Source organism: Carassius gibelio, chromosome B6, assembly GCF_023724105.1.
Source record: "Carassius gibelio isolate Cgi1373 ecotype wild population from Czech Republic chromosome B6, carGib1.2-hapl.c, whole genome shotgun sequence".
Taxonomy (NCBI): domain Eukaryota; kingdom Metazoa; phylum Chordata; class Actinopteri; order Cypriniformes; family Cyprinidae; genus Carassius; species Carassius gibelio.
In genome coordinates this window covers 24415931-24430145 of record NC_068401.1, presented here as the reverse complement: position 1 = coordinate 24430145, position 14215 = coordinate 24415931, and the positions used below count along the sequence as shown (strand labels likewise).

Sequence of the window (14215 nt, the reverse complement as noted above, 5' to 3'; positions counted from 1 at the left end):
GAATAGCTTCTAGGCTAATCAAAGCATCCTGATTCTGTAGATGATTGTCACATGCACTTCTCTAAATCAACAGAACAACATTTTGGAAAGGGCAACAGAGGTGTTTGGAGTGTATCTCGAGAATGGCAATCACTGGAGCTTTTTTGTGAGTCAAACCTTTTTGAGGATAAAACATTTTCGCATGTGGATTCTATTTTATTCTTGCCTAAAAAAAAATGACATATAGCCCCCATATAGGATCACTCATTTTAATAGATATGTCTACCTCTGCTAGCATAGAGCATAGACATAATGTGCAACATAGTTCAGGTATATTCAGTGTTTCCCACAGCCTTACACTCTATTCGTGGCGGCACTCCGCAAATTCATTTTCTGCCAACAGGACACACTTTAATAGCAGGAGAGGTAGAAGTTTCACCGGTAACGGCTCCAGTAACAGCAGCTCTGAGCTCACAAATGCTGCGGGAAACCCTGACATTTCTAAACTTTCAAGGAAAAAAAAAAACTAATATATATTATTACATGTTCAAATTATGAATAAAATGTTTCATATTATTATAAGCTACACCACACATTAATCCTTTTGTTCCCCTTAAATGTTCCTGGTAATTAAAATTACTAGGTCAGTTTAGCCCCCCTTGGCTTCAAACTCTTAAGGCAGGGTCTTCAGTTGGTCTGGGAGGGTCACTTACCTGCTGAGTTTACCAACACACTTGATTAAAATTTTCTTGTATGCCTAGTGAGACCTTAATTAGCAGGTTCTTGTGTATTTAATTGTCCAAACATGCAGTCCTGAAATGCTCAAAGTTCTCCAACATACAATTAAACTCACAAGAACCAGGTGCATTATTTCATGTTATCTATATCAAATGTCTATATCATATCTATTCAAATGAGAGATCCTATATGGGGGCTATAAAATGTTTGTCATTCTTTGGTTTGCCAATGAATTTCAGAGGGCTGGTGGCTTCATTACCTCCTTCCAGTGCCCTGTAATACAACAAGAAAGAATGCGCCTGGTTCTTGTGAGTTTTATTGTATGTTAGAGCTAAACTTTGCAGGAAAGCGGTTCCTTTGGAGACCTCTGCTCTTAGGTGTTAGGATCATATAAACTGGTGCAATTTCCTGCTGGTGTGAGTTGTTGGAGCATGGCACTTTGAGCATGTCAGGACTACATGTTTTGCCATAAGGCAGAGTGAATGGTATTGCAATAATTGTCTTATGGTTATTATAACTTCATATATTTCTGTTTTAGCATTGCAATGTTGACAGAAGGTGCATCACCTACTTTAACTCACTTGGAGAGACAGAGTGGCAATGCCAAGCAATTGCTCAGCACTGGTCGTAAGTATTCATTGTTTTGTTTAAAAGTCTACTTTAAGTGCCAATTTATCTAAAATGGCAGTACCTGCTAGTACTATAATTAATTTTCCAGCTGACCCGATTTCTAATCAAATGCCTCACATCCACAACTCGCATAGTATCCAGTATACAGTCCCACTGTTGCACAATTAGTTCCCGTGACTAGCACAAGTACTCCTCACTGTATCTTAAGTTTGTTATTAGGACACACAAAAAAGAGTAGATTATGACAAAATGTTTATTTTGAAATTAATTGTTGGAATTGTATGCTAGTCAGAGATGTATAGTAACGAAGTAGAACTACTTCACTACTGTACTTAAGTACTAAAAGGCGGTATCTGTACTTTACTAGAGTATTATTTTTTTCTCCTACTTCCACTTTTACTTCGGTACATATTTTCGCTGAGTTTAATACTTTTACTCCGATATTTTTTTTATGTGCTGCATCGTTACTCGTTACAATTATAAAAAGGTTACGAATCATTCCATTACAAACCACTGCCAGAACTGTAGATGGCAGGTTTGATGAAGCTGGCACATCATTGAGCGAATCAAGCGAGACTGCGCGTGCTGACTGAACTGCTGTGAAGAGAGAGATGAACACCGAGCCGAGCCAGATAATGACTCGTTCACGAGTCAAGAACCGGTTGCATCGGTTTTCGGATGACCAGTAACGTTAGTTCTTTCTGACAGTTCGATTCAATAAACCAGTTGAAGAAAACAGTTCACCGATTCTTTTGCGCTCGATGTAATGGCGTCATTGGCGTTGACTGCACCTGGGCTCATAACATTAACACAGAATCAGTTCAGAATCAATCACCAATAGAATCAGTTCGGTTCCAGACGCTCTGTGTGTCGGTTTGCTTCACGCTAAATCACACATGCGCAGTATCATCATCAGTATCACGAATCGGACGCGTCTTACAGAAACGGTTCATGACTCGTGAACGAGTCATTATCTGGCTCGGCTCGGTGTTCATCTTCAGTTCTCTCTTCACAGCAGTTCAGTCAGTGTACTGTTTGAGTCAATGAATTACTCCGGGATATTGGTTTGTTTTAACTCAGAGGGAGTGTCAGACACATTAAACAAGTTAACAGCTTAATTCATCTGTGGATTAATGCGTATTGGAGACGCGAACCGTTTAAAACGATTCAGTTCGGTTTGGTGGGATGTTTCAAAAAGATCCGGTTACATCGAATGATTCGTTCGCGAACCAGATATCACAAACTGCTTTGTTTTTAACTGTCTTACAACAGACACAGAAGAGAAGACAATGCTGAATAAAGTCGTAGTTTTTTGCTATTTTTGGACCAAAATGTATTTTCGATGCTTCAAAAAATTCTAAATGACCCTCTGATGTCTTATGGGTTTGAAACAACATGAGGGTAAGTTATTAATGACATCATTTTGCAAATTGGGCTAACTAACCCTAGTAACTGTTTTTTGTTTACAAGAAGTTACAGTCAAAGGAATTGTGATTGTCCTTTAGGTTAATCATTTGAAATAGTAAAAACAATATGTTCAAACTTTTGACTATTTTCTTTAATAGCTACATAACACAATACTTCTACTTTTACTTTCAGTACTTGAGTAGTAAATTTTAAAATAGACTACTTGCAATACTTAAGTACAAAAAATGTTGAATACTTTAGTACTTCTACTTGAGTGTGATGCTTAAAGAGCACTTCTACTTCTACTCAAGTCACTTTTTTGATAGAGCACTTGTACTTTTACTCAAGTATGGTTCTCTAGTACTTTATACATCTCTGATGCTAGTGGCAATTGTGATTTTGTTGATTACAGTGCATTTGCAGCCTCAAGGGGAGTAAAAGGAGAGTGGGACCTCAAAACCACAAAACATAATTTGCAAACCGATTCAGTGTCATGTGGTATCCACACACTTGCAGTAAGTTATCAAGCATAGATCATTGCATGCATGTTTTTTAAACAAATTAAATTTAAACTTATTATCATACATAATCTTCCTTTGTACATGGTTTTATTAAAGTGCCAATAATTGTCAGATTCTGTAGTGACAGATAGGTTTCTCTCTATCTTATTTTTATTCTTTAAAAATGTTTGTCTTCCTTTAAGTTTGCCACTGAATTTCTGAAGGCTGGTGGCTTTATAACCTCCTTCCAGTGCCCTGTAATACAACAGGAAAGAATGCGCCTGTCCTCACTTTTGTTTGAATCTTTAGGTATGTGCCTTATTGATGGAAATGTTTTAAATGGGTATTATTATACATTTAAAAGTTCTGAGATTTGGCCCCTTGCCATATTTATTGCTCATTTAAAACTGTTGTTGAAGGATACTGGGTAATCAGATCCTCCATTGTCAGTCAAATAAGTAAAGTAACAGGCCACTGTTGAATAAGTAAATGTATATTTATTCAATCAAAATAAATAAATAAAAATCTATAAACCAAAGTGCATGCAAGCAAAAAAAAAAAAATTAATAAACACTTTTTTTTGTATATGTTTACAGATCGAACCAAAAAATGTGGAATTTGTGCCAAAAATATTTCAGGAAGAAAGAAAGTAAGTGCATTTATGTATGTATATGTATATATAAGTTATTTATTTTTTGTATATTTTTGCTGTCGTTTTAGGGCCACAAATCTACTTATAACTTTGCTACATTTGTTTGCCATTTATACCTTCATTACCTCAATTAACTGAATTGAACTCATCAAAGCTGTAGTTTTGCACAGTTATGTGGGATAGCTTTAAATAGTCTATCTTATGGCACTAGGACACATATATCTCAAACTTTACGAAAATCAGGCAAATACATTTTTAAGTTAAGGTTCCGTATTTCAGCTGATGTAAGTTGAATAAAAAAATCATAATATGCTTCTGGTAGCTGTGCTGTAAATAAGTATATTACACATAACCCTTTCACAAGCTCGCCTTCCGAAAATTGGACCCTTGACATATTTCTTGCTCATTTAATACTATTACTTTCCATTATTTGTGAATTAAATGTGTATTTACTGTATGCATATGGATTCACACTGTATGAAAGTTTAAAGTCAGATGATCAGTGGGTTGAGTTAAGTGTATTGACTGGGTAATTTGGGTCAATGTATAGAATATAATTTTTTTAAGCATTTACTGTATTAAAACCTTATCAACAGATTGTTAAAATAATCTATATTAGCAGCCTTATATATATATATATATATATATATATATATATATATATATATATGAGACTTGTATACATGAGGTTCACATCCCTATTGTATATGTGATTTCACTGTATTTTGTTTTAACAGATGGCATGTACCTGTGGGGCAGTGCTGCATGTACTGTGTGCAGCCACACCCATGTGCTACATATGTCAAGGTAAAACTGTATTTGAATTGTCTCATCACGCATGCACATACGGTACATTAAGCAATCTCCTTTGTCCTGTTATCAATGCACATACAATGAGGGTATGCATGGTTCCCTAACAAGTGGCAAATGTGGTTTGATTGTCTGTTTAATGAGTAAATCTAAGAAGTAATGTCATAACAGAAGTGAACTCTACTGCATGGCTCTTTTATCTCAACAAATGAAAATGTAATGCAAAAATGCAATTAGTATTTTTTATTCACATAGGCTTTGCTCACTCACTCATTCCAGTAACATTAAACACCAAAAAGGTTTTGCACTCATCTTGTTTTCTTTATGACTGTAGTGATGTTTTTATGCACTAGTCATAAGCACATTTGTTGTAGGTGATGTCACAAAATTTTGTGTATAACTTTCTATACAGAAGACAGCAACCCATTGGCCCAAATCTCTTTGCCTGCATCAGATACTGCAGCACACGCAGGTAATTATATATTATATTAATGACTTTTTTGTTATTGACTGGTTGGATCTCTTGCACCAGTTGTAATGAAGTCTCATTTAGATTATCTCTCACATTTATGTATTCTGTTTAACACAGCTGACCCAGACGTGTTAGTTGAGACCTCTGGATCTGATGAAGGCTCTGCACTACAACAGGGTAACTTTTCTAATTCTTGCATTTGACTGACCTAACTGAACTTTGGCTAAACCTCATTTGCACTATTACAGTCACTTCACCTGGGATAGCCATTTTCCAAATTAGTTTTCAATTCATATTCGATGAGTCAGTGTAAACACTATGCACATTTGCAGGCCAAAACAAGGCCCTAGTTCTCATATATGGTCTGTTTGTTGTTATTTTCTCTAGTGGTCAACCGACATATCAGTCGATATTTGTCATTTTTCATATCAGAAATCATGTCAGAAAAGGAGTGTCTGAGTTTAGTTTGTTTGTGTTAGACACAAGTATTGTTTGTTTAGAAACAGGTGTTGTTAGCTAGTAATCACACATATTCTGACATATTTTTGAACAGAAGAGAAAGTTATATCCATGTTGGAGGCCATAGGTAAACCTGTGGCCTGTTGCAGCGAGGAAGAGATGGAGGAAACCAAGGAGGAAGAGAGGCATAAGCACAATGGAGAAAGACATAGGGAACACGAGGGAGTGCAGGAAAAAGAAAAGAAAGTGTATAAAGTTTTAGGAAGGCTAACAGCACAAGGAAAGACCTACCAGGTAGATGAAGATGAGCTGAAGAGAAGAGTCAAAGGAGAAAACATGTCCACAAACATGTTCAGAGCATTAATAAGGGTTTGTATTGCTTACATTTACGTATAAAAGCACAAAAGTAGTTATAAGATGTAGTGGCCAAATAAAATAGTTTAAGGGCTGCAAGTTAATAAGAAGCATAAATATCACTGTTTTTTAAATGCAAGGTGCATCATCTTGGATTATTAGTGGTCACAAATCATACACAGTTTGCCACATTGCCTCTTATGGCTATTTATAGAATACATGAGTGATATTTAGAAAGCTCTCTGCTCACATGCTTTGCATCTGTGACACTGTACTTGTTTATGCATAGGTTGGCAAAAAAGATGTTCCACCCAATGTGCTGCAGCAGCCTAGAAAGGCAAAGACAAAGGTGACGATATTCAGCACTTTAACAGAGGGAGAGGCGGAAGACCTTGCCAAGGGGTTTGGAATGGCACTGACCAAACATGTGCCAAAAGACCAACTACTTTCTGGGATACCTGAAGAGGACATCCCAGCAACACTGTAAGTATGTCTGTGTAAGCTCTCTTTCTTCCTCTGTTTGGTATCATGTCTTATAATATATTGGTGGCTGCACCTTTCTTTATTGGCTATGAGGAAAACATCCAGGAGTGAGTTAAGATGTGACACTGTATATCAGTATTTATTTTCCCAAAGAAATATGAATTATTTATTGTATTCAGCCTGACATCCTTTTTGAAAAATAATGATTTTTAAACTTATGTCTGCTTTGCTGAACATTTAAATACATTTTAAGGATTGGGCATCTTGAATGTTGTTTTAATGTACGACCAATGGCAAAAGTTCCTTGGTTTTAAGGGCCATATTTACTAAGGGTTTAGCGCAAACCCTCTTTTGGCATTAAAATCTTACTGAATTTAAGTTTTTATTAGCACACAGTGAAAAAATAGCACTTTTTGTAGATGTTTTAGTTGTTTGTTAAAATTAACTGGCCTAATGTGCATTTTATTCTTACATTACCATTGTACAAACCTTTTTAGCCTGTCAACTAGTCCCTGTATCAAGAAGTCAGTTAATCAACTAGAGCAAAAAATGTAATGTCTTTTGTGATTTATAACAGAAAAGTGATGATAGCAGCTCAAGTAACATGTACATTTAAATATTGTTTTGCAGGAGAACCATTGAACAAATGAAGCTTAATGTGCAAAACCTTGGCCCTGAATCAGAGCTGGATTTGGCCACTCACCGCTTTGGACCTACAGCCGCAGATTTTTTCTTTTCCTTTTTAGAGGACTGTATGAAAAAAACTCAGCACCCATAAGGGGCACACATATACTAATGTGGAAGTCACATCATACAAATCAGTTCAGATTTGTAAACAAAAACAGGAAAGTTCAGATTACTTGATCATAATTTGATTTTTATTTCATTCTAGACAAATACAAAATACAAAGTTTTATTTTTTTATAGTAAATATATATTGGATTACTGAAGGTAACAGATGTATTAGATAACAAATACAAAGTTTGATAAAAATGGCAAAAATATGCACTTGAATAAAACATTTCTTTTAAACTTTATTTGAATTACTTTTTTGGCCCACTGTTTGCTCTGCGTTTTCTTCTTGACTTAACAGGAAAACTTGATGTGACAGATGTCCTTGTTTTTGAGTTAGTTTCTCTGTCTGTCTTTCTTTTTCTTGTTGCAAACAGTGGATGTATTTAACGTGACATGTCCGCATCACAAAGTCTCCCAAATCCATTAATGTTCATACTTTCTTCTTTTGTTTGCACTTCTAGTTCATTCACTTTATGGGCAATATCCTCTGGAATTCTCTCCCATGTCTGTAGAATCTTCAGTACGCTTTCCAGTTTCCTGATAGTTGTACGACGCATATCTTAATATGCACTTTCATTCTCAGTTACATTTGTATCGGCTCTACTGAATTGTTCATAGAACTTCTTGATTTTGTCTCAATCACCTCATTCAAAAGTCCCTTCGCAAGCAGTAGACAAGCACATTTTTTATGGTATGAGAAAGTACAGCAGTCACATATACTTGTCACAATACACGGTTTTGATGCTGCTCTTCCAAATAAGCTTTCAACCTCTAATGTTTTTTGAGGCTTTGCAGTAATGCTATACTTATTTGTTCGAATCAAGTTATTGGCATGGGCCTGCAGTTGTGTGTCCATGATATATGTAAAGATCTGTCATCTGAAATATCTTATTCAAGACAGAACTAAAATAAACTTATTAATTTAAAATAACATATTGCTGATACTGTAAAGTGTATGTAAACTTTTGACCTGAAGAGGCCAACAATTTAAATAACCTTTATTAATCATTATAAAACATGTAATGCTTAATAGATCACTATATATATATATATATATATATATATATATATATATATATATATATATATATTTACATAGATAGAAATATGAGATGTGTTTATTAACTTATTTAACATTATGTAATTATGTAATAATTAACAGATGATTAATATAAATAGAGATGCTTACAAATGTATCAAATATAATGCTTACAGACATAAAGTGTACACAAGTTTTGTTTAAAAGTTAGGGATCAGTAAGACTTTACAACCGTAATCTTTCATAATGTTATTACAATATAAAATTATGGTTTCCATTTTATTATCTTTTAAAATATAATTTATTTCTGTTATGTAAATCTGAATTTCCATCAGCCATTACTCCAGTATAAAGTGTCACATGATCTTCAGAAATCATTTTAATATGCTGATTTTTTAATTAAATAATCATATTAATCTGCCATATTATTATTATTATTTTAATTTTATTTTTGGAAACTTTTTTTCAGGATTATTTGATTTATAAAAAGTTAAAAAGAACAGCATTTATTCAAACTATAAATAGTTGCAAATAATGTAAATCTTTGCTATCACTTCTTATCAATAATGGTAGTGTATATTGTTAGAAAATATTTATATTTTAAATAAATAATGCTCTTCTTTTTAACTTTTTATTCATCAAAACAATCTTTAAAAAATTCAACTTTGATCACAGGAATAAATAACATTTTCATGTATATTAAAATATAATTTTTTTATTTTGCATAGTAATACATCTGCACACTGTCTGAGTAGTTGTTCATATATATGTATGTATGTATGTATGTATGTATATATATATATATATATATATATATATATATACAGACACACACGTACACAACATTTTATAAAAACTTTATACTTTATAAACGAAATATTGTTACAAGCTTGTTACCAAAGTTTCATGAATGTCACATTACAAGATAAAATTGTACTTTAAAACAATTGAAATAGAAACACACCGTTGAACAGGATTTCAGCTCTGACATGAACTGCATGATGTGCGCTCTTGAATCTGCCTTTTCAGGTCCACTCACACCAGATTCAGATCTTGACAGCCATCGAGTTACTGCCTGTGTGTAATAAATGGTGGGCAAATGGAAAGTAATTTAAACAGGTGAGAACTTCCATTGGCCTGACACTTGGCTAGAATTATTACAATCAATTGATGGCAACAATTTTTTACAGTTAAGGGTTACTCAAAACAAAACAACAAAAATATGTTATTACTATAGCCCAGGAAAACTTTGCCCCAAAAATGTATTTCTCCCAAAAAAAATAAAATAAAAACTGAATTAGGAGCCAAACTGTAATGTAATCAGGAATAATAATTAAAACTGTGCTGATGACTGGCAGACTGACATGAAGCCACTTTGAGGTTTATTACCCAGATAACATTAAGTCATTTTATAGGCTAGCTGTATTCTCAGTTGTATCTACATTATAGTTATTTTTTATCCACTGCTAATTTAGCCAATGAAAGTTAAATAACTAAATAATAACTGCAGTAAATGCTAAAACTGTTTGTAATATAAATTTCAACTCGTATTAATATTATAACCATATATTAATATTCATTTTAAAAAGAATTATATCTTAACTTCGTACTTACTTGTGTTACATGGTACCAACAGAGGAGAACGTCTGACTCATTGAATACCTTACGGATGGAATTGATTTCAGCCTGGTCTTTATCAACCATAAAGCACCTAATAAAAATAGAAACATTTTAAGCTTCAAGCCAGAGAAAAATATAACATATTACAGATATTTGCTGATAAAAATGCCTTATGTTTTATACTTTGTTGTTTACCATCTTTAGAAGTTACTAACCAAACCAATTTGTACTGTAACATCTACCAAGTAGCAAGTTTGGTCTAAATATGCTAAACCATTGCAGAAATATAGCCTTGAGTCCAAGTTTGCATGCCCTTCTTCGAATTTGTTTGCATGTTATTCAAGAATCGTTGGGTTTATCAAAAAGCTTCTGATAACTTTTTTTTACCAGCATAGTTTGAAGATTATCTGATTTGATTTTCTAGAAAATTGGAGCAACCATTTAAGGGAAGATTAGTTGTTGTTGTTTTTTTTGGGTGGGAAAAATTACCGGGAAAAATTTTATTTTATGGAAAAGGACATAGATAATTGCACAATTACATGATGGCACCAACTGAATTGTACTGAGCCAAGGAATCAGGGAAAAAAATAATTTTGTTAAGAAATTACATTTAACATAAACATGAATTTGTACATGTGGTGGCACTGTAAAGTTTGGAGACATTTACTGCAGTTAATGGTGAAACTGTCCTCTATCAGTGTGGCAAATTTCATAACTTTCCCACAAAGCAGTTCTATGGGCGACCATAGACTCAAAATCGGTGCTTGACTCCTAATTACACAATCTGTGTAATACATATAGCCATGTGTTTTTAGACATCCTGTGCAGAGGATACACTTTGCTGTGCACTAGATTAAATATGGTACATTAATTGCAGTTGCTATGTACTCATTCAGGTGATCTTTGGTTGAACTGACCCTTTAAGAAACTGAGTATACCCAAAACAGTATTGAAACATTTATTGTATATATTAAAAAAACTATATTAAACATTTTAATTTAATTTATTCATTTCTGTTTGTATTTACCTCGGAGGTACAGGAAATGTTGGTTTCAGTTCTTCCAGTGCCAACTGAAGTGTCTCTTGCTTTTCATTCCCCAAGATGATATAGGTAACAGGGATTCCATGACCATGACTGTCCCTGACAAGTAATGTAAATAAAGGAAAACCGTACTGGTTGACACCATGTGTCGCATCCATAAAAACAATATCTCTTCCGTATTCTTGAAGGTTGTCTCTCATGGACGGTGTTTGCAGAACTATGACAAGATCTGTTTGAGGACTATAAGGCTGATAAAAAATAACATAGTCTTTAAAAGGGCCCTCCAGAAGGCGTGAGGTACTAGTGGCATCATCTTTGTGTTGCTGATTTTTTCGCATCATACATGTGCGAATATTTTCAATATCTTTTGGGGTAACAAAATAAGCTCGGTTGTTGAGATCAGTATGTCCTTGTTCTTTTGACCACTCATGTGATTTTAGGAGAATTGTATCTGGTTTAACACCAAGAGATATTAAATCCTGGATATGCTTGACTAGCTCTTGACTAATGTTTTCTAAGTGGCCCTCAGAAGAACTTGATGGGTCATGTCCTGAATGAATGGTGTAAAGCCTTTCGACTATAACCAGTTTGTTGAGCCAGTCTGTCCTCTTTTTAAAGGAAACATAGGCCTTGCATCCTTTGGCACGTCGACTTCGTTGCGTGCATGCTCCAGACCGTTTGCATGAAAACAAGAAATATCCATTTTTTTGATTTTGCAAACTTGCAGAATTCACAGTCCTGAAGTTGGCATCTTTGGAGGTGTTTATGGTAGTGAGTCTTTGCTGTATAAATGCACAGGCATCTAAATCCTTTTCTAAAACATGGACTGTTATATCAGTCTCTTTTTTGTTTCCTTTAAAGCGCTCCTCTTTGTAGACCGTTGTTTTTATGAATTCCTCCATCTCTGATGTCGAAATCTAAAAAGCAAAGGGACCCGAAAAATTAGACTAAACATCAATAATGTCAAGTTAAAATCCATGATAATCTCAAGAAAACAATGCAATGCTTACTGTAACTTCTTCTAAACAGATTTAAAACCGTAATAATACATTAGCATTCATATGATGACTTTAGGTCATATTCATATGTAACAATAAATCAGTAATGACTTGAGGTCATCATATTCATATGTAACAGAATAAATCAGTAATGACTTGAGGTCATCATATTCATATGTAACAGAATAAATCAGTGATGACTTGAGGTCATCATATTCATATGTAACAGAATAAATCAGTGATGACTTGAGGTCATCATATTCATATGTAACAGAATAAATCAGTGATGACTTGAGGTCATCATATTCATATGTAACAATAAATCAGTGATGACTTGAGGTCATCATATTCATATGTAACAGAATAAATCAGTGATGACTTGAGGTCATCATATTCATATGTGACAATAAATCAGTAATGACTTGAGGTCATCATATTCATATGTAACAGAATAAATCAGTGATGACTTGAGGTCATCATATTCATATTTGACAGAATAAATCAGTAATGACTTGAGGTCATCATATTCATATGTAACAAAAAATCAGTGATGACTTGAGGTCATCATATTCATATGTAACAATAAATCAGTGATGACTTGAGGTCATCATATTCATATGTAACAATAAATCAGTGATGACTTGAGGTCATCATATTCATATGTAACAGAATAAATCAGTGATGACTTGAGGTCATCATATTCATATGTAACAATAAATCAGTAATGACTTGAGGTCATCATATTCATATGTAACAGAATAAATCAGTAATGACTTGAGGTCATCATATTCATATGTAACAGAATAAATCAGTAATGACTTGAGGTCATCATATTCATATGTAACAAAAAATCAGTGATGACTTGAGGTCATCATATTCATATGTAACAATAAATCAGTGATGACTTGAGGTCATCATATTCATATGTAACAATAAATCAGTGATGACTTGAGGTCATCATATTCATATGTAACAGAATAAATCAGTGATGACTTGAGGTCATCATATTCATATGTAACAGAATAAATCAGTAATGACTTGAGGTCATCATATTCATATGTAACAATAAATCAGTAATGACTTGAGGTCATCATATTCATATGTAACAATAAATCAGTGATGACTTGAGGTCATCATATTCATATGTGACAGAATAAATCAGTGATGACTTGAGGTCATCATATTCATATGTAACAAAAAATCAGTAATGACTTGAGGTCATCATATTCATATGTAACAAAAAATCAGTGATGACTTGAGGTCATCATATTCATATGTAACAATAAATCAGTGATGACTTGAGGTCATCATATTCATATTTGACAGAATAAATCAGTGATGACTTGAGGTCATCATATTCATATGTAACAATAAATCAGTAATGACTTGAGGTCATCATATTCATATGTAACAAAAAATCAGTGATGACTTGAGGTCATCATATTCATATGTAACAATAAATCAGTGATGACTTGAGGTCATCATATTCATATTTGACAGAATAAATCAGTAATGACTTGAGGTCATCATATTCATATGTAACAATAAATCAGTAATGACTTGAGGTCATCATATTCATATGTAACAATAAATCAGTGATGACTTGAGGTCATCATATTCATATGTGACAGAATAAATCAGTGATGACTTGAGGTCATCATATTCATATGTAACAATAAATCAGTGATGACTTGAGGTCATCATATTCATATTTGACAGAATAAATCAGTAATGACTTGAGGTCATCATATTCATATGTAACAATAAATCAGTAATGACTTGAGGTCATCATATTCATATGTGACAGAATAAATCAGTGATGACTTGAGGTCATCATATTCATATGTAACAAAAATCAGTGATGACTTGAGGTCATCATATTCATATGTAACAAAAAAATCAGTGATGACTTGAGGTCATCATATTCATATGTAACAATAAATCAGTGATGACTTGAGGTCATCATATTCATATTTGACAGAATAAATCAGTAATGACTTGAGGTCATCATATTCATATGTAACAATAAATCAGTAATGACTTGAGGTCATCATATTCATATGTAACAATAAATCAGTGATGACTTGAGGTCATCATATTCATATGTGACAGAATAAATCAGTGATGACTTGAGGTCATCATATTCATATGTAACAAAAAAATCAGTGATGACTTGAGGTCATCATATTCATATGTAACAATAAATCAGTAATGACTTGAGGTCATCATATTCATAT

At 33.5% G+C, this 14215-nt stretch overlaps 1 protein-coding gene across 2 annotated transcripts; it reads left to right on the top strand.

Moving 5' to 3' along the window:
- The first annotated feature begins 23 nt into the window (after positions 1–23).
- Positions 24–7835, top strand: LOC127960068 (uncharacterized). Of its 2 annotated transcripts, none has more exons than XM_052559617.1 (10): positions 24–145; positions 1256–1344; positions 3167–3269; positions 3458–3563; positions 3851–3903; positions 4644–4713; positions 5132–5188; positions 5306–5365; positions 6291–6484; positions 7115–7835. In XM_052559617.1, exons 1-9 carry the CDS (start codon positions 41–43, stop codon positions 6332–6334), a joined length of 687 nt encoding a protein of 228 aa, XP_052415577.1. In that variant the 5' UTR covers positions 24–40; the 3' UTR covers positions 6335–6484; positions 7115–7835. The 2 variants fall into 2 exon arrangements, with proteins under 2 accessions (XP_052415577.1, XP_052415576.1); XM_052559616.1 differs by having other exon boundaries at positions 5129–5188.
- Positions 7836–14215: the final 6380 nt, after the last annotated feature.